We start from the raw sequence: 21007 nt of genomic DNA on the forward strand, positions 1-21007 counted from the left end.
AAAAGAACATAATTATGCTACTTACAATTAACGTTTGTTTTTTAATTAATAAAAATGCCTTGAATAAAATAATGATTGTCAAATGAAGTTCTAAACTATCCATTAGAAAGGAAATATTAATGTATCAAATTTATATTGTACAGGCAATAGAAGATAAGTGTCCTTCATCATCCTTTCACACAACTGATTTGCTTTATTTTTACAGTTTTGCGTTTGTAACCCCTCATACTTTTTGTTGTATCAGTATCTCTTAAAACTGGGCTCTAATGAAGCAATCTCAGTTTCATTCTACACATCTTTGCTAACATTTCAACACCTCTCTTAAGTTCAGCTCTACTACCATTAAATTATTTTTTTCCATGACAGTAGTAGAGTGTAACTTGGCAGTTTTCTGAAGATTCCCAGCAACAAAATCATCTGGAAGAGTCAAGTTCAAACGTCTATACATACCTTATTTGATAAGCAAAGAAAAATAAGACCTACTTAAACTTGCTTAAATCAAATTGAAATAGGGGAAGCTTATTGGCTTGAGTAATTGAAAAGGACAGATGATAATGGTTTCAGATACGGCTTGTTCCAGAAATTCAAATAATAGCTCTAGTACCTACTATGTCTCCACCTCTAGATTCTATTTTCCTTCATGTTGAGTTGTTTCCCAGGTTTCTCATGACACGATGTTTTTCATTTTGAGTATCTCCTTCTAGCAGCTCCTGAAAAAGTCCCAGGATTAACTCTGACTGGACACTTTATGAGACTCAATAACTTTTTCTCAGTCCTAACAATAATGTTTGAAACTAAAGTGAAAAATAATATACATGTATAATATGGACAAAACAATAAAATTCTTAGACCTAAGTATAGCAAGAATAGTTTAAGACATAAAAATTAAAATTTGAAATGCAAATGAAGGACATAAAACAACCAGAATAAGAACTGTCATAGAAATGTTGGTACTTCTAAAATTAATACATAAATTTTGCACAACTCAAAATATAATCTCAATGAGCTTTTCTACGGAACTATATAAAATAATTCTGGAATGTGTAATGCAAAAATAAATCTCTAAAAGTAGCCAAGAAATTTATGAATACTGAATAAGAACAATTAAGTCAAAGTGAGAGAATTTCAGTTACTAAGATAACTATAAAGTCACTGTAATCAAAAGCGTATAATATTGGCACATAAATATATAAATATATTAGTCAGATATGGTCGAGCGTCCACAGAAGGATAAGTCTATATGTGGTTTTTATCTAACTTAGTGAGAAAGAGTGGCTAATTTAATAAATGCTGCTGATATGATTGATAACCCAGAAGGAAACAGAACTGGATGCCTACCTTTTTTTGTTTTTTGTTTTTTTAAAATATTTATTTATTTATTTTTGGCTGTGTTGGGTCTTCGTTTCTGTGCGAGGGCTTTCTCTAGTTGCGGCAAGCGGGGGCCACTCTTCATCGCGGTGCGCGGGCCTCTCACTATCGCGGCCTCTCTTGTTGCGGAGCACAGGCTCCAGACGCACAGGCTCAGTAGTTGTGGCTCACGGGCCTAGTTGCTCCGCAGCATGTGGGATCTTCCCAGACCAGGGCTCGAACCCATGTGCCCTGCATTGGCAGGCGGATTCTCAACCACTGCGCCACCAGGGAAGCCCCCTTTTTTTTTTTAAAGAAAAATATTGGAAGGAATGGTAGGAGGCTATTTGTATAAATTTGGGGTGGAGAAGGCTTTCCTAAGTATGATAGGAATTTCAAAAACCATAAAGAAAAAACTAGATATATTTGGCTATTTAAAATCACTTATGTTTTCATGGCAAAAGTTACCATAAACAAAATGAAGAGGAAATTGAAAGTTAGGTCTGTAAATTAAGTATGGAAAAGGTTCTATTTTTCTTAGAAACTAGTTACTGAAGGATCATTGCATATAAAATCCATGTGGAATTCATAAGATCACCTAACTGTACATACAACAGAAAGAAATTTCAAACTTTCTCAAACTATTGACAGAATTTCACAGTCAAAACTTAAGTTTTATTGCCCAGAAATACCTTTCTAATCAAGGGAGACTTCTAGAAAAATATGAAAAATTACTCCAAGTCTTTATTTTAAAATAAGTAAATAATAGGCAGGATGGCATTAGTTGGATAATAGAGTGAAACAGAGCAAAACAAACACAAGGACAATGGAAAACAATACAATCTCAAAATGTTCTCTTAGGGATTTTCTTTTCTTGTCAGAGAGACAAAATTTGGAAGGGTCAACAGACTTACATTTCTGACCAAAAAGGAATTCTAGGAATGTGAGTTGATAGAACGTCCTGTTTTTTTAGTACCGACTCTTTCAGCGAAAAGTAGAATTCTGAAAAATATAAAAGGCATATGCTACAAAATAAACAGATATAAATAACCACTTCTAGATTACCCTGAAATTATAAACTAAACATAGCCATTATAATAACTGAGATACATTTTAAAGGCAGAAATTGTTTTGATTAACAGGGGAAATCCTGTAAAATCTCTTCCCAAAGAAATTGGAAAAAAGTCTTGGCAAAAACTGCTTTCTCAGGAGGCCCTGGTAACCGTGAGCTAAGATCATTTGTGTTTGAGGGAGGGGGGCAGTGGCAGGGGGTTGGATGATCATTCACTTTTGAAGGACTTCAGTGGATGAATGCACTCAATCTGTCCTAGATTCATTTCATTAAGAGAGAATGAACTAGCTAACATTGCCAAAATCAAGTTCACGTAAGGTAACAGGCCAGGGATTTATCTGACCATCTGTCTCTTAAATAAGGGTATGTTTGCCATCACTGTGGCTAAAACAAAAATACAGAAAATAAGACAGAAAATATCAACTGTTGAAAAGGATGTGGAACAACCAGAGAACTTTTTCATCTTGCTGGTGGGAGTATAAATTGGTACAACCATGCTGAAAAATTAGTTGGAATTTCTCAATTAAACAAACAAATGTTTTATGACTCAGCAATTCCAGTCCTATATTTATACGGGCCAACAAAAAAGTTTACATGTATTCACCAAAAACTGTGCACGGGAATGTTCATAGCAGCACTCTTCATAACGACCCATAATAGAAATTACCCAAGTGGCTTCTATCAATAAAATACATTCATAAATTGTGGTATAGTCACCTAATGGAACAATCTATAGCAATGAACAATGAGAATGAATGAAATACAACTACACACAACTTGATTAATCTTTCAAATAGAACATGGATGAATCTTGCAAGTACAATGTGGTACAAAAGAAGTCAAGCACAAAAGGGCACATTTGTTTCATTCCCTTAATGTACAGGTCAAAAACAGACAAACCGAACTAGGGCATTGGAAGTCAGGATAAGGGTTATCCTTGAGGCACAGAGATTGGAGGCTAAGGAGGAATGAAAGGCTGGGGGGCTGTGGAATGCTGGTGGTGTTCAGTTTGTAAAAATCCACCAAGCTTTAAACTTACATTTTGTGCACTTTTCTGTATGGATATCTTAATTAAAATTTCCTCATCAAACTTGCATTTGTTGTATAGAGCAAGAAGCAGTGGGGAGGAGAAGTGAGTAACGTAACTTTCTTTAAATGGGGGAAATTGTGTTTAAAAATCTTAACTAAAAAGCAAACAGCAGCTTTCCATATAGAGAGTAATTGCGTTCGAATCTATCTTGCCCAATAGTCTGGGGAAAACACCACCTTTGATTCTTATTTCAAAACCCAAAGCTATTATTGCTCCTGCTCCAAAGAACAGTTTTCACATACTTGGCTTCATTTCCCAATTTTCTGAAATATGTAGAGTAAGAATATTGTTAACCAAAGAGATACCATCTTGTAAATCACTTCACTGCCCATAGCAATTTTAACTTTGGAAAGCCTTTTCACACAATACTACTCCCTGGCCCACAGAGGCCCAATGAGGTGCATTGTCAATAAATACTTGAATGGGAGTGATTCCTCTGAATACATGTTGAAGGCCTTTATGTTCCAGACACTAAGCTAAGCAAGCACTGCTAAGATAGTAGGTGAAGTTCTGCCCTCCAGCTGTGTTAAACTCTCTTCCCAAGGTGCTGAATTTCTAAACTGCTCTGTTCTCACCTACTGTGTGATGGTAAAACCTGTTGGCAATTCTAAATAGAGAGATGAAAGTCAAAATGCCAGGCAGAATAGTGAGAGGCATGGTGAAACCCAGTGAGGACCAGTGAGTATGGAATGCTAGGAAATAGTATAAAATAGGCCAAGCTGGCACAAAGGAATCAAAGAATGAAGACTCCTTAGAAGAGTGACCAGCTGTGCAAAGAGGTAAGTTGGCAGAACCATACGAAGCTCCTTGATCAAAAAAGGGCATTCACCCTGTCAAGGACTCTTCACAAAAAGAGAAAGTTGCAAAGAAATTTTCAAACACACATCCCCATTGAATGCATGAAGAGGGAACGAGAAAGCTTGAATTTTTATGACCAGTCTTAGAAAGAACAATTAAAATATGTATATTTAACTATATCATTGTATATATATATATATATATATATAATATATATATATATACACACCTATATGCTATCTATGCACATACACACACACACACACACACTTATCATCATTCACTTCTATCTTAAAGAGCTTCTGAAGTTAGAGATCATATTTTAGTCATCTTTTATTATGCCTGGCATCTAAAGAGCCTGGCTTAAAGTAGGCACCTAAAAACACACACATTAAAAACTAAATAAAGTTAGTTTATTTAGTTATGTAGGTGTGTAGAGCTTCTTAATTGATCAATGAATGATCCCAGACTTTTGAGGTTTTATACTAACTGTGTGTCTCTTTCTTTATTCTCAGTTGCCAGCTTTTATTTTAATTTAATTAATGCAAAACTTCTATAACCTGGTGTTTTAATTCACAGTTCATGCATCTAGTCTGAAGATTCATCCCCCTCTCTAGACCAAACCCATGAATTTTGTGATAGGTACTTGCTACCCTGAAACCTTTCTTCACCCTTATGTGAATTCACAGAAGTAGAGGAAATTTATAATCTCAAATAAATGCAATACTATATTTAGAGCATAAGCTAAAATAGAAAAAAAATCATATTTTTGTTGGCATTCTATTTACATGTCACATCTTACACTTTCCGTGTGTATATATACACAAAATAATTAATAGTTACATGCAATATTTCACATTAGCTTTTTTAAATATATCATCTCTCCATGCCAATAAATAAAATTCCACAATAATTCAGTAGCTAGAAATATTAACTGTTTGCATGCATGTTTCACACATTATTTAGTTTTAAATTTTAGTTTGGAATCAGAAATGAACAGGTCCAGGAGGCAGAAAATCAGTAAAGACAGTTGAACTTAATTCCACCATCAATCAACTAAATAGTAAGGGACATCTTGTAGACTTCTTCATCCCACAACAGCAGAATGCACATTCTTCTCAAGCTTATATGGAATATTCACAAAGATAGACCACATTCTGGGTCGTATTAGAGGAAAATTTAGAACACTGAATGCATATATTAGAAAAGAAAAAAGGATCTAAAATCAATAAACTAAGTTTCCACCTTAGAAAACTAGAAAAATAGGAGCAAAGTAAATCCAAAGTAAGCCAAAGAAAAGAAATGTAAATTAGAGGAGAAATTAATGGAATTGAATACAAGAAATTACTAGAGAGAAAATAAATGACACCAAAAGTTGGTTCTTTGAAAAGATCAATAAAATTGATAAACCTCTAGCTAAGCTAACTAAAAAGAGAAAGAAAGAGAGAGAGAGAAAGAAAGCACAAAATACAAAGCCTATGGTAATCTGGGGGCTGGGAAGGTAGCAGATCAGGGAATTGCTCTTGTCCACAGGGAGCAAAGAGAGCAGGGAACTGGTGCAGGATGAGGTGCTAGGAACAATCTAGTCTTAGGCTTAAGCAGTAGGGCACAGGACATAATTTTGTGTGTATGTTTATGTCATTCCTTCCAATAGTCCCAAACCTCAAGTAAGCTTTCTTTAGAATTACTCCTGACTCTCAGTTACGCCATTGAAAAATAAGTAAACTCCAACACCCATCTTTGGGTGTAAACATTTCAGGGAGAAAGCAGTGACCCCTTCTCTCCATCAGAGTGTGCAGGAGAAGTGACAGATGCCATTAGACAACAAATGTGTCTGGTGAAGTTAGTGAATGGTCAGCTGCCTATCTATATGCATGTGTGTTGACAAGATGAAGATGTCGGAGCTGGAGAAACACTGACTTTCTGGAGCACATTTGAGATGTTACTTTTGGAAAGTTTCCTAAGTGCTAGGACACACTTTGACAGTGGTCCTGTGGGGATGGGGGGAGGCTAGTAATATCCAGCTGGGATCTGATGTCATAAAAATGTGAGTTAAAAAAAAAAAAAAAGAACTAAGGGTGTATTTGATGAGATCTGGACCTTATAGCTTAAACAGGTGTGAGAGCACTGAACAGATTTTTAGACTGAGGCAGCAGGTAGAAATTAAAATAGGAGCAGAGATGCCAGAAATACTATCCATACTAGAAAATCTCGGATACTTCCTTTTGCTCCTCTGTTAGATTCATTCATTTAATCATTAATTCATTCCCGCATTCACTGAACAACTATTTATCGATTGTCTGCTATGTGCCTGAAACAGTGCTGGATACTGGAGGTACAATGGAAGCCAAGCAGACTTGGCCCTGCATTTGTGGAGCTTGCAGGGAGTTGGGAAGATCAGTATGAAGGTAATGAATGAAGTCAGGTATTGAGGCAGGGATGGAGGATTGATCAGGAGTGCATCAAATGACTATAGCCCAGTGCAGTACCCTTAGAAATAAATGTCAATATAAAGTCTGGAAAAGATAAAACTATATTTAGTAAATGCATTTTAAGACATCAGAAAGACTTTAATTAAGATCCATTCAAATGAGCATTTTGGAACTTGGTTATCACACTTAGCTGGAAAATTCATTCATGCAACATGCTTCCATCCACAGGGGTAGAGATAAAGGCAACAGTATTGCCTGTATGTGTGTAGTTTATGGTTGATGGGGCTTGATAGTGATGTTGAATTAAGGTAAACTATTCTCTGTAAATAACTTGAAGGATAGAAAAGACCTATAAACTTTTATAATTTTTATTTATTTTGGCTCTCCTACTGCTAAAAATGTGTATCATAGGGAATCAGTTGCCTGCATCCTGCTTTTTATTCTTATCTGAAGGGGAAGCCAACGGTTCATTCCTCACAGGGCATTTGTTTTTTATAGCCTTGTAAGCTGTAAAACACCTCCCTTTAGCTATTTCTGATTTAAGGTGTACATAGTACGGTGACTTTTTTGTTGTTTAAAGTATGAATCTTGGATTTTGTGGGGACGTCCTGTGTGAATCTGAAACATCAAATCATGTATCCACACACTTGGAAGCCTGGAAGGATCTGTAGATTTTACAGCCTAATTAATAATTATTTGGAGAGTAAAATCCCCAAAGACCCCTTCTACCTCTCAAAAATGGTTCTGATTTCTTACCCTGTCATGTGGGTTGATAGCACATCTGAATTATAGGTTTAACTGGGAAGGAATTAGAGAATTTCAATGTGGGAATATATAAATGTCTTAATAAATTTTGGTGCAAGTTTTCTTCTTTGAAAAACACTTGGGACCAGACACATTCTGTGCTCACTTGCATCATGCAGGGGATAGTTTCTAGTCTGACCTTCATCTTCATGGTGTCACCAAAAGCCCCAAGGGGCTGTAGCTACAAGGAGGGCACAGTGTGGTAAGCATCTATATGTACCTTTGTATAGCAGGCTATCTAACATCTATTACGCTATCTTTTTACTTCATGTATAATGGCTTTAAGGACCTCACTCGTCTTGGATTACCACTGATGCATATATCCATATATTATCAATTGCTGTATCGTCATAATGAATTCTGTGTGTAGTCTCCAGATGATTATTTGGAGTGTTTATGTTAATATAAGTTATTTCAATGTAAAATGTTGGTACAGTGTTGCTTCTAATTATATTTCATAAAATAAATTATTTCCAGATAAGTAAATACATATAATTAAAAATAGCTTTTCTATTTTGCTTTTAAATGTTCTTTTCCCTGTCTTATTCTTATCCATGTTTCTAAAATTACATAAACTGCAAACTTATGAATTATACAAAAAGCCCAACAGTACACTAATTATGCCTTAGGAGCAGAGTTAAAGTGAAAATTAGCATTTTACAATACAATGTGTTAAAATAAATGTATAGAATCTTATTTGCTTACTGTTTTAAAAAAAAAAAAACAAGAGATTTAGAAAAACACAATTCCTTAAAGAAAATACCAGATAAACAGATAACAAGATTCCTATAGTGTTCCTGTCATCCCCATTATTAGTACATATACAGAAGATTTGATAGTTTTTTACAGAAAAAAATGTAAGGATAGTTTCAGTTTGACACACTGTCATGTGGATAATGCAAATAATTTCAAAAGCTTTTACAAAAAAGGACAGGCAATCCAATTTGTTTATTCCCAAGGATAATGCTGAATTTATTTGTACTTGGAAAGAAAGACGAAGTCCTGACTTTAATCCTCAATGTCTGCCAGTTGTTTAACTTCTTGGCTTCCATTGCAACATCCTGGTCAAGATGGTCATCATCCAGATGGTCTTAGGTCATTAGCCCTAAGTGCTCTCTCCATCTGAATTAGACTCCAGACATGCTCTCAACTCCCGCCTGGATTTCAAACCCTTTATAATGCAACTCCCCTTAAAGCTTCAATCTGAAATTCTTAGTTTTTCACTGTCCATTTTATGTCCCTTATATGCCTTAGCTCATTAACAAGTCCAATTAAAGAAGCACATACTTAGTGCTGGGTACGATACTGAAAAAATTTTTTAATTGCTGTCTTTTTTTTTCTCATAACATGTTATTATGGGCTGAATTGTATCTCCCCCACTCTAAACTCATATGTTGAAATCCCAAACCCCAGTACCTCAGAATGTAACTGTATTTGGAGATAAGGTCTTTAAAGAGGTATTGGGTTGGCCAAAAAGTTCATTTGGGTTTTCTAGTAACATCTTATGGAAAAACCCAAACGAACTTTTTGGCCAACCCAATAGTTAAGCTAAAATGAGGCTGTTAGGATGAGGCTTTAATCGAATATAACTGTTGTCCTTACAACAAAAAGGAGAGACACAGGGATGGGTGGCCATTGAGAAAAGGCCATGTGAGGACAGCCCACCTACAAACCCAGGAAAGAGCCTTCAGGAGGAACCAACCCTGCTGACACCTTGATCTTAGACTTCCAGCCTCCAGAACCATGAGAAAACAAATTTCTGTTGTTAAAGCCACTCAGGCTGTGGTATTTTGTTATGGCAGCCCTTGCAAACTAATACACATGTATATCTAGTAGGTATCAAAAGGAATTGGTAACATTGTAAAAAACACCAATTTGCTCTGAAGTTAAATTCATAATCCAGAAAACATAAGAGCAGATATAAAAATGGATTTTGAAGGAAACCACCCCCCCCTTCAAGTCCCTTTCCCTGCCTCTCTAAATCTAACTCAGTCCACCGAAGGAAACCACCCCCCCCTTCAAGTCCCTTTCCCTGCCTCTCTAAATCTAACTCAGTCCACCTATTATCACCATGAACGTTCTCTGCTGTTCTGGGTGACTCTAGCTCCCTCCTCTGGACCTCTTGAATACCTAGTTTCTAGTCCAGTGGAAAGAAATATATTTAAAATCAGAACCTTGTTCTTATTCTGAACCCAATATTTAAAACAAATATCAGTACACCTGTCTATTGTAGCTGGCGTTAAGGGAAGGAAGATAGCACTCCTTTGCCTGCTCACTCCATCCAGCAGTCCTCGTTCCCTTCTTCCATATTCACAGTGACACAGTGACACCTGGGACACCATCACATGAGACATGGGTTTAAAACCCCATACACTCAAAAATCAGCTCCTACATTAGGATGGCATACAATGAACTGAACAGCACAGCATAGGGATATGAATTTTAAATTTCTTGCTAAATGAATTTGAAGCCCATAATTTTTCTGAATTAAACAAGAAACCCTCCACCCAGTCTGCAAATCTATGAACAGGAGCTACCTGTGGAGCGGGGTTCTACTTGAAGTTGGTATGGTTTTGGCTTCATGACTAACCCATACGTGGGTGTCAGGTCAAGCTCGGCTCCTGGGCACTTCTCCAGCTTGAGCTGCTGCAGAACTGTGGTGATGAAAATGAATATCTCATTTCGTGCAACATCTTCTCCGAGACACTTTCGGATTCCCATTCCAAAAGTCAACACTTTCTCAACAAACTTCTATTCCGTTCCATGTTTTCACTTAGAAATCTCTCAGGTCTGAATAAATTGGGATTATCCCAAATAGTTCTGTATAAAATAGACAAAAATAAAAAATTTTAAAGGAATCATTTTATCACCTTTACCTTTGTTGCCAACTTCTCCATAACAATTTTGTTTTGCATAAAGTGTTTTGTTCAAGTTCAGAACATCCTTTATAAATTATATATATATGTATATAGTTATGGAGCTATGTAATTATATAATTATTACAGATATATATGTCATTCTTTCCTTTAATATGTTGACAGGTTTAGTTATCATAAAAATTTAATACAGTTATTTTTCACTAAAATGACTTCTGGTTCATTAAATAGTGAATAAAATACATGAAATGTATTTAATTTTTTTATTATCTTAAATGAATAATTCCACAAAATTCTCCTTAGAATATTCCAAAATTGTGGTATAAATAAAAGGTAATAAATATTCAGTCTCCTTTGCTTTAAGTAAAATAAGCAGGAATGATGACACTGAGACACACCTCTCACTCAGGTGCTCTCTCACTATGTTTAGGAAATAGCCTTCACACATCATCACAAGGAGGAGCCAGGTCTCCTGAAAGCAGCCCTGATTGGGGGGGTTGCCCACAGTTCCCAAACTGCTGTGCATTTGGTTCTCTCTTCTCCCTCCACCTTTTTTTTGTTACAGGCACCACATCTGGCTCGTCTATGACAACTAATGTTTGTGAGTTGTCTACATCTTAAGCCATACATCAGGGACTCACTTGACTTCATAAAGAACTGGGTCTCTTTGCCTATAGATGTCACCCTCTGTCTAGGAGAAAAATTTGTTTTCTCTCTGCACCAGAGGTCACGGACCTGGGGACTTACAAGTCATACTCAGTCCTCCAAGAAACTTCGTTTTGCTCTCATAATCTTTTAAAAATAGTTAATTGTTGCTAACATTTAAAAATCAGAAGATTCCACATGAAAATCTACATTTTCACTTTCTTTTTTTTATAACTGAAAGAGCTGATAACAGTGGGACAATGCCCTGCTCACCAACAGTTTACTGGGTTGAATTAGATGCAGCGGATGACCTCTTGCCACTGCTTCAACAAAGTACAATTCTTTCATTTTTGGTATTTTCCACTGCTCAGTGGGTGCTTGAGTTTGTGACCTTTCAGATTCAACATGAATAATTTTCCCATAATATCAAGTCTTGAATTACATACTCATTTACTTAAACAAGTGCCTCCATGCAAATAGTATTTCTTTACTAGCACCTGTGTTAACTCAGTTTGTTTGATCATTACTCAATATTCAATATAATCACAAGTTCTTAGGATACTAGAACACTTGGGATACTTGGGGTTGTACCAACTGAAAATAAATGCCATTCAATTTACACTGACTGTATTTCTTCTTATAATGGGTTTAAAAATGCTTAGGTTTATCCAATATGATCACTGGGTGGAGAATGGATCTATCAATCTCTCTGACAATAAGTGTTCCAGTGGGACGGTCTATGCAGTGTATTCTACCATTTTGCTAGTTACAGAGATTGTGAAGGTGCTGTTAGGTACACAGGATAATCACCTCCCTCCCTAAGAGCCTGGAGCCTAAGCCATCGGTCAGATGAGATGTTGGGTGAAGACGGAGAAGCTGTACAGAGTACTGTACGTACAACCGGCTGAGCGTATAAGAATGCCATCTTGGGAATTCCTTGGTGGTCCAGTGGTTAGGACTTGGCGCTTTCACTGCTGAGGCCCAGGTTTGATCCCTGGTTGGGAACTAAGATCCCGCAAGCCGCGCGGTAGCCAAAGCGGGGGAAAAGAAAAGATTGCAATCTTTACCAGTTTACTGGCGACATCAAGCCCTCACCACATGGAGCATATAATTTCCATTAAACAAGATTTACATATTAAACAGGATTTACACTGGATGTGAGTCCTGCTTCTCTTACCTGCTGAATATGTGATCTTAAGTAATTTGTTCAATCTGGCTGAAAGTTTCTTCATCAGTAAAATTGGGGTCATGCTAGCACCACTATATAGGATTACTGTTGAGGTCAGAGGAGATACATCTGAGCTTTTTGTGCCCAGCACGCAGTGGGAGTCTATAAAGATTAACTGTTCTCATCATTATGCCCACCAGTGCCATCACCACTCATCACCCTCACTTTTCACTGCCTGAGGTACCTTAGGTTCAGACTGCCCTTCTGTAGTTGATATGGGCAAGCCTCTAGTTGCATTTTATTCACAAATATTTACTGAGTGCCTACTATGTGCCAGGCACTGATCTAGGTACTGGGGTTGAGGAAAAAGCAAACAAACAAAAAGGGAGAGAAGAAAAATATCCCTGCTTGGTGGCTTACACTCCAGTGGGGGGTTTCAGGCTGCTTTTCAAGTATCGGCTGGTCATACACATGCAGAGGGTGAGCCCACGAAGTCCTTGGCTCACACCTCCCCCAGTGAGCCCACTTTTGAAATTCGATTTACCTTGAATGAATCTGTATTAAGATTTCCTCCTTCCTATTATCTGTGAGGAAAGAAAACTGAATTTCTTTCCAACTTCTTTCAAGAGAAACAGAGGGAATGAAGTTTGGTTAAGAAGAATGTAAATTTTTCCCAGATTAATAAATAGCAAACAAACAACCAAGCAAATGTTATCTCAGGAAATAATTTTGGTGGCTTACTCATCATGATTTACTTGATACATGTTAATAAAGGTGCAGTTTTTCCTGGGAATGAAATAACCATTCAGAGTAGTATCTGATGTAGTACCGTAGGAAAGAGAAAGGCAGCATTACAACGCATCCTGTAAATTCAAATAACCCATCCTTAAGCTGCCTCTCATGATGCATGGACTATTTTTTGTTAATGTTATTTTTTACTGCAATAATGATGTGACATCTTTATAAATCTCCCTTTGTTCATTAATTGATATATCTTCTACCTATTGTCAAATCACTAATTTATTCTTTTTCTTGTATTTGTTAAACATATTGAGCACCTAATATATTGAAGGCATTGCTATGAGCTAAAATCTCTAGAAAATTATCTCAATATTTCTATGACAGAGTTGGTCATAAGTAGACACATCCGATTATAACCGGAAACTATTAAGGACATTATAAAGCATTTTCTTTGTACCCCATGTGTTTTTGGCTTCTATTAGTAGATTAGAAAAACAAAACATAACATCATTTAGTACTTGATGGGAGGAACTAGGAATTGGAATGGAATTGGAACTAGGAAATCTGAACTCTAGATACTGTTCTCAGTGAGATGTTGGGCAAATCTCATATCTACTCTATGGTTTCATTTCCCAGCTGTGAAATGATATTGGTTGTATTGGATGGTCCCTAAGTTGCCTCTAGAACAAGTATTCTATTTTTCTAGTCCCATACTCAGACTTCATTATGTATACTGTACATCTTTCCCCTTTATACCTCTGTAATTATGCACAGTTTAGATGAAGTCATGTTATGTTTCCATATGGCACTCCCTAACCTCTGAGATGGCCCTCACACTCACTTCTCCCCAGAGAAGCAGTGACATTTCAATGTGATGAGTTTGAGAACAGTCACTGGACACGTTTGTCGTAGCCACTTCTGGGTTCTCTCTTCTGATTAGCCAACCTATAGAGAAGCTAATACATCTCAGCTATAGTTATTAATGGGCTGAGCTGAGGAGCAGGTGTCGTACTGCCAGAGGAGACTCTGCTGTTGTCCAACTTTGCCAGAGTCCGAGTGGAGAAGTATGTCTAATTCAGGTAAAAAGTATGCGTAAGCCTCCTTGGTCTAGCTCTAAGCCAAACTGTGCAAACTAGCTCTGAGCATTAAAAAAGTTAATATTTGAAACTCTCTCTGACCTACTTTCATCTTGCAGCTGGTACTGAACTTCGGCAAATAATATGGGTATTATTCATCGGGTGCCCTCAAAACCCAACAAAGGAGAAGGTCAAAAAAGGGATGGAGCCATTTGTTGGAAGGATTACCGGCTCCTAGGTATAGCCACTTGGCTTTCTCAGTACATTCCTGCCCACACTCCCTCTGTGGATTCAGCTGCTCAAATTCTACTCTGCATAAAAACCACATGATCCCACTCTATGGAAACCTAGCATGTAAAATTTGATTTCACTAATATTAAACTATGAGTGACTATATATTCTAAAGAAGGACTCAATATATAAATTCATTCATTGTAGGGTCTCTCTCTCTCTAAATATATACTTCTGAAACTGCATATATAAAAATGCCTTACCACGTAACTTTTAAAGAGCATACACGCGATAAATATTTATTAGGGTACTGTTTGGTCTTTTGTGTATGTGTGTACATACGTTATATATAATAGCAAAACTTTTGCCCCTTTTGCCTAAGATTCTTCCATTTATCTTTTAAAAATTCATTTCATTTTAACCCATTTTCTGCTCTTTAAGCCCTTGTCCTTTTAAAAGGAAAATGGTAAACATCCAAGTGGAGAACAGATTAATCCCAAACAACATATTAATATATAAGATGCCTTTTATGTTTGTGCCAAAATTCTTGGTTTATATCACACTACTCTCATTGGCCGATGCCTCTGATCTTTTTAGTTGATATATTAGTTTATTTCTTCACTTCTAATAATATAATGAATACCTATTTCCTAAAATATATTTCTCCCTATTAGTGAGGCTCTCAGATGTATTTTCAGGATCCCAAAGATTATGATCACTTTCATTTCATCCCAAATCATGCCTGTAACTTCGCAGGTCTCTCTGTTCCTGATTTCTTAGTAAAGCTTGTAGGTCGTACTCTTTTATGAAGCACTCAGTCACCCTACGGAAGCCTTTGGGACAGAAGAGCTGCATATTTAAATGTAGGATGCTTTTTATAAACTTAAGTTAAAGATGAAGTCTACTTCAACCAGAAAGGGGATCTGAAGGAAAGGGATCACAGTGAATAGATAGCATCATGTGTGAATATGGAGAGCAAACGAGAGAGGCAAAATACAGGGTACTGAGTGGCTCACTGTCTGGGCTTGACACTGCTCAGCTAGTGGTCTGGCCCTTGGAGATACCTGGGCTGAGGCACTGCATTCTGCTCTGCCGATTACCACATGGCGTGAGAGACATTCCCCCTCCTTCACTATATAAAGATGGGAAGAGAAAAAGCATGGATAATTTAATTTTTTATTTTAATTGTGTGGAATGGAAACAGTTCAAACTACCTGAACTTTGGTTGTTCACAAACATATTTAATAAAGCCTATCTACTTAGTCTGTACTTGCATGCATTTGGGATCTGGAGAGTCTGACATAAGGTTCAGTAAACTTTCAAATATCTATAAATGTAGACTCTGTTTAATCTGTTTGTGGCAACTAGCTTCCTCGGTCTACTGTTCAGCAAAATTCTTAGCTACTGAAAATGAAGCCATATCACATTAGCAGGCGGCTAACGCTACTCGTAAGGGGAAGTTAAGTGAGTTTGTACAACGCTTAATAGCCAAACATATATTATGGTTGGACTATCAATTGTTCCAAATTTCCATATCCTTCTCTCCCCTTAATTTTTAAATATAAGATGAAAGTTAATGGCATCATAGTTTAGTTATAAAAAATATTCACAAAATTTGCCTTGCTCTATGTTAAAATTTCATTAAAGGTTTCAAAAGAAAATAAAAGGATTTAAAATAATATTAAAATAACATTAACATACTATAGATTTTAAAGCACTTGAAGTATTCAGTCTAATGCCTGAGGTTCCTCACTCCTCCCCACACCACCTGCGGGATAGTTGTTGTCCCAAAGGAGCAGCATATCCTTACCAAAGAAGAATAGTAAAAGGAAGAAAGGAGGCACGTCTGAATATTTCATTTATGAAAGCTTCTGTGTAGGGTAAAATTTTTCCTGTCTTCAAACCTGGTTGATTTCATCCCAATGTTTCCATCTGGGTAAAAAAAGGTTTTTTAAAAAATTTAATTTAAAAATGAAAATATATTCTTATAAGAATTATACTTTTCATCTGAAAGCGTGTTACCAATTTCTTCTTGAATTTTGGCTTGAATTTCTGGAGAGCGTATCAAATAAAGAAAGCTCCAATATAGACATGTTGATATTGTTTCAAACTCTGAAAGAAAAAAGAGAGAAAAAGTGTCTTGGAAAAAAGTATTAGCAAAATTGGATCCTCAGTTTACTTTGTATTTGAATACTAAGAATCCAGGGAAAATAATCGAAATATGACTACCAATTAATAATACAATTATTATACATTAAGGTTTATTTCAAAGTATAGGCTTAACCTCTTACTCATTAGAGCAGCCACTACCAATAAGCAGAAAACAGCAAATGTTGATGAGAAGGTGGAAAAATTGGAACTCTAATGCATTGCTGGTAGAAATGTAAAATGGTGCAGTCACTATGGAAAACAATATAAAGGGTCCTCAAAATACTTAAAAAATAATTACCAAGTGATCCATTAATTCAAAAGAGCTGAAAGCATGGATTTAAAAAATATATGTACCACCATGTTCATGGTAGCATTATTCACAATAGCCAAGAGTTGGAAACAACCCACATGTACATCGATGGATGAATGGATAAACAAAATGTGGTGTATGCGTGCAATGGAATATTATGCAGCCTTAAAAAGAAGGAGATCCTGTCACTTCCTACAATATGGATGAACCTCAAGGACATTATGCTATATGAAACAAACCAGTCACAAAAGGGAAAATACTGTCTGATTTCATTCATATAAGGTATCTAAAGTAGTCAAAATCGTAAAAACATAAATTAGAAAGGTAGTTGTCTAGGGCTGGGAGTACAGAGGTGGGCAAATTGGGGTTCAATGGGCATAGAGTTATAGTTTTGCAAGATGAAAAAGTTCTAAAGATCTGTTATACAACAATGTGAATATACACAACACTACTGAATTGTACATGTGAAAATGTTTAATGTAGTAAATTTAATGTTATGTGTTTGCAACCACAAGAAAAAATAAAATAAAAAAGTTTTAAATATATAGGTATTATCTATAAGGCAAATGAAAACACTGGATATATTTCACTACAAAATAAACCATTGTTATAATAATAATGGCTATGATCTATGTATAATAATAATTAATATCATAAATCATACATAGCTATTGAATGCTTTTTCTGTTCTATGCTCATTTTATTGAAGAGAAAACTGTGTGTGCCTCAAGGACATTATGGACCTTGCTCAAGGTGACAACTCAGAAGAGACAGAGTCAGGACTTAAACGTGGACTTATCTGGCTTCAAGGCCATAAGTTTGTATAAGTGCATAATGGAAGGTTGAGTACATTCAATTTTTTTAAATACTGATTTTTAGTGTACTTGCTTTGTTTTAAAATTCATCCTTTAAACAAGGTATCTTCATTTTTGATATTATCTATACCTTGGTAAGATGTTTTTCATTATTGAAAATAAAAGCCAGAAACTCTATGTAAAACTTCATCTTTTTCTCAAGGATGACTTTACATCAAAGGATGTGATCAGTTCTTGAAAACCTAACACTCAGAAATACCACATTAAACAGATTTTTTAGGCTGTTTTAATTATAAATTCAACTCAGTGATGACCTAATGCCAAAATTAATAACGTTATTTGTGTTTTCTACTAAATCTTATAATCTAGTAGCAAAAATTAGTGTTTAAATCAATATATCTTATTTCTAGGTTTTCAAGATGATGATGAAAATGTCAACAATGATGACTACTCCAAATATTGATCACTTGATTGCATGGTTATTTGAAATGGGGGCTGTAATTAGTCTCGCTTTAGAGATGAGAAACATGCAGCACAGAGATGGTTAAATATTTTACCAGGACCACACAAGAGACAAAGCTAGTACCCTAATTCAAGTCTGTGGTTCCACAGCATTGGGACTTAAGGATTTGTTTGTTCTCTAAACAACTTGCATCACAACATGTGCAAGAAATGCACCCAAATGTAGCTTCAGAACAAAGTAAAATCCTTCCCAATCATCCCTTCTCAAGACTTGGTTTTACATTTTTTGAATAGGGCAATCTCTTACAGTGAGCCGGTAAATTCAACAGTTCTCATGCCACAAAATTTCTAACATGACTTCACAGTGCAAGGAATTATCCTAAAAGTGAGTTGTCCAAATGCAGTTGCCAACAATGGTGTTTGTAGTAATGTGCAGTACGGTGTGAGAATATGGACTTCTATTCAGAATATATTGACTCTATTCACTATCAAAAGAGAAACAAAACAAGCCATGAATGCTGCACGAAAGACACTGATTTTGCACATTGTAGAGCCATGGACAATATATCCAAGACCTAGGACTTTTATTAGGTGACCCAGAAATTCTGCTTCTTAACATAAGACTATAATGAAAAAGGAGGAAAAACTGATGCACAAAGATGGTAATTAGCATTGGCGAGATGTTCAATATCTGCATTACTGAGACAGCAGACTGGTAAAATGTAGGGGGTACTGGCCATGGAGTACTATGCAACCATTAGAAGCAGTAAATTAGGAATACACCTGACAACCGTGATTGAACCTTAAAAGTATAGGGCTTCATGAAAAAAGTTAGAAATAAGTTGAGATGTAAATAACAATGGTAATTTACATATATTAAAATTCATGATAATATTAGAATACATGCTAATACATGAAAATATAAAGCCCATTTTATAAGAATACATGAAACAAAAAAACAGCACTTAAACAGATTAAGAGTAAATGTCAATGGGTTGGGAAAGGGACTGAGAGAGGGATGTAGGGATCAAAGTCGTAAATGGCCGATATCAAAAGAGGGAAAGACTCTACAATGTAAACAGTAGAAAACAGAAAATTGCAATTAATCTTGATTCACCTTAAATATTGATAAATACTTTCATATACCAGCTCCAAAGAGGTCATTCACAGTGCTTATGATTTCATCGTCATTTAAGGTGGCTGTTTTGGTAGCAGCATATTTGTTGTGGCATGTATTAATCAGAGCATCAGTGATATCTTGGCTTTAGTCCTGAGGATATAAACCTTAACATGATTAGTCATCCCTACCTACATTCTACAGCATATATGACTCTCATGCAAGAAAAGCCATATTACCATGTACTTGAAATGAACCCAATTAACTTAGGAATATAAAGAATATAGGTAGATCATTTTAAACCTTGCAACCAGTTTTGCTTGTTAATGCTCAATCTTAAGGCAATGCTCAATCTTAAAAGAATGTAGACTAGAAAACCAAGGTACCAAACTCAAATTTCTTCTTGAAAGTTTTTTTTCAATCAATAAAGAGTATACCTATGTCTGGAAGCACACTTAGAAAAATCAGAGGTTAACTTATTACAGAGAAATTGCTAAGCAATAAATACAATAAGAGGTTTTCAAACCTACTGTAAGGATTTTACTATAATCACCATGAAGAGGAAGTGGGGCTAGAGTAGGTTAGGGAATAGGAAGATAAATTTATGAATTTCACAAACTCTTTTACTTATTGTATCTGATCTAGAATTCCCTGCTGGTACCCTGAAACACATTGTTTTCTGCCTCTTCCTTCTAATCGGAGGGGACTTAAGTCCTCACATCTCTTCATTTGCTCAATTACTCACATTTTCATGTTTTGTTTTTTTCCCCGATGCCCTCCTCTCAGCAAATTGGTCCCCAAGAACTAGGATTCTTTCTAGTACATACATACTTCAAGAGAGAAATTTACTCTTTTGTGGACCATCAAATTGGGCCAAAAACATATCAATGGCCTCATAAGAAGGTTCGCTTCTGTCACGTGGATAACATTTCTACATGTGTTATGATCTCAAAGTTCATTTCTTCATAGGAAAGAAACTCAAGTAGGATATGAGTGTAAATTGGAAGGTTCCTATAGAATATTCTTTATAATTATTCAAAACACTTTCTGAAAAAAATATGCTGATAATTTTAAGACCCGATAGTTTCAGATGAAAAATTAGAGAAGCAAAATTATTGGGTCATTTCTTCAGGAAGCTCACCTACATGTTAATCATCATTTATCAGCCAATTACAGATTCATAATTCAAGTATGTGCCTTATCAGCACACTAGGGAAATTTCTGAGGTCTCAAAAAATTCAAAGCTCTTCTTATGGTCCCTACATGAGAACTAAGTAATACTGCCCTATAATCGCTCTGATTGGACCTCACATTTACCAATAGTTTGGGTAAGGTTCATTATGGAAAAATTACAGTGAAAGAACCAAGGTAGTACATAAAGTTGTCTGAGTTCTTAATGCATCTCACCCTCTTTTTTTTTTTTTTTTCACTTCTCACCAAATCCTCAGTCCTGGCATGAATTTAAACCCTTACCTTATCATATGTTGTAAGATGATCTTGTACATGTAGAGCAATAAACTGATTCAGGGCCTGATAAAACTCCCGGGGAGAATTTATAATTCGCAGTGGAAGGTAGCAGAAACACAGTATGAAATTGGCAGGATTAGCAGCGCTGGAGGCCTTGAGTAAGTCATCATTCTCTTTAACTATTCTAAGAAACTCCTCATCACTGTGGTCACATCTCTTGCCAAAACAAAGGGCACAGACAATGTTGGCCACCGCACACGAAATAGCACCTCTGGGGTCAAAGCTGCCATTCTTGGAAGTCAACTCTGCAGAGACTTTTACCAGCTCAGAAACTTCCTCAGTGACATGTTTCTCAAGTAAGCAAGAGCAGGTGGAGGAGTTTGTTTCTGCTTTAGAAAATGTTGT

General features: G+C 36.1%; 1 protein-coding gene across 1 annotated transcript in view; it reads right to left on the reverse strand.

The window, feature by feature from the left end:
* Nucleotides 1-635: 635 nt before the first annotated feature.
* Nucleotides 636-21007, reverse strand: part of LOC309664976 (cytochrome P450 1A1-like) — a 28542-nt gene continuing 8170 nt past the window's right edge. Inside the window, 11 exon segments of the mRNA XM_082471149.1 lie at nt 636-710; nt 2262-2349; nt 10081-10290; nt 10293-10363; nt 12974-13060; nt 16091-16170; nt 16172-16212; nt 16303-16392; nt 19165-19282; nt 19286-19288; nt 20609-21006. Of these exon segments, the coding sequence (XP_082327275.1) occupies nt 701-710; nt 2262-2349; nt 10081-10290; nt 10293-10363; nt 12974-13060; nt 16091-16170; nt 16172-16212; nt 16303-16392; nt 19165-19282; nt 19286-19288; nt 20609-21006 (1196 nt within the window). The 3' untranslated portion in view covers nt 636-700.

The sequence above is a fragment of the Balaenoptera physalus genome (genome assembly GCF_965194825.1).
Source record: "Balaenoptera physalus genome assembly, chromosome: 7".
Taxonomy (NCBI): Eukaryota; Metazoa; Chordata; class Mammalia; order Artiodactyla; family Balaenopteridae; genus Balaenoptera; species Balaenoptera physalus.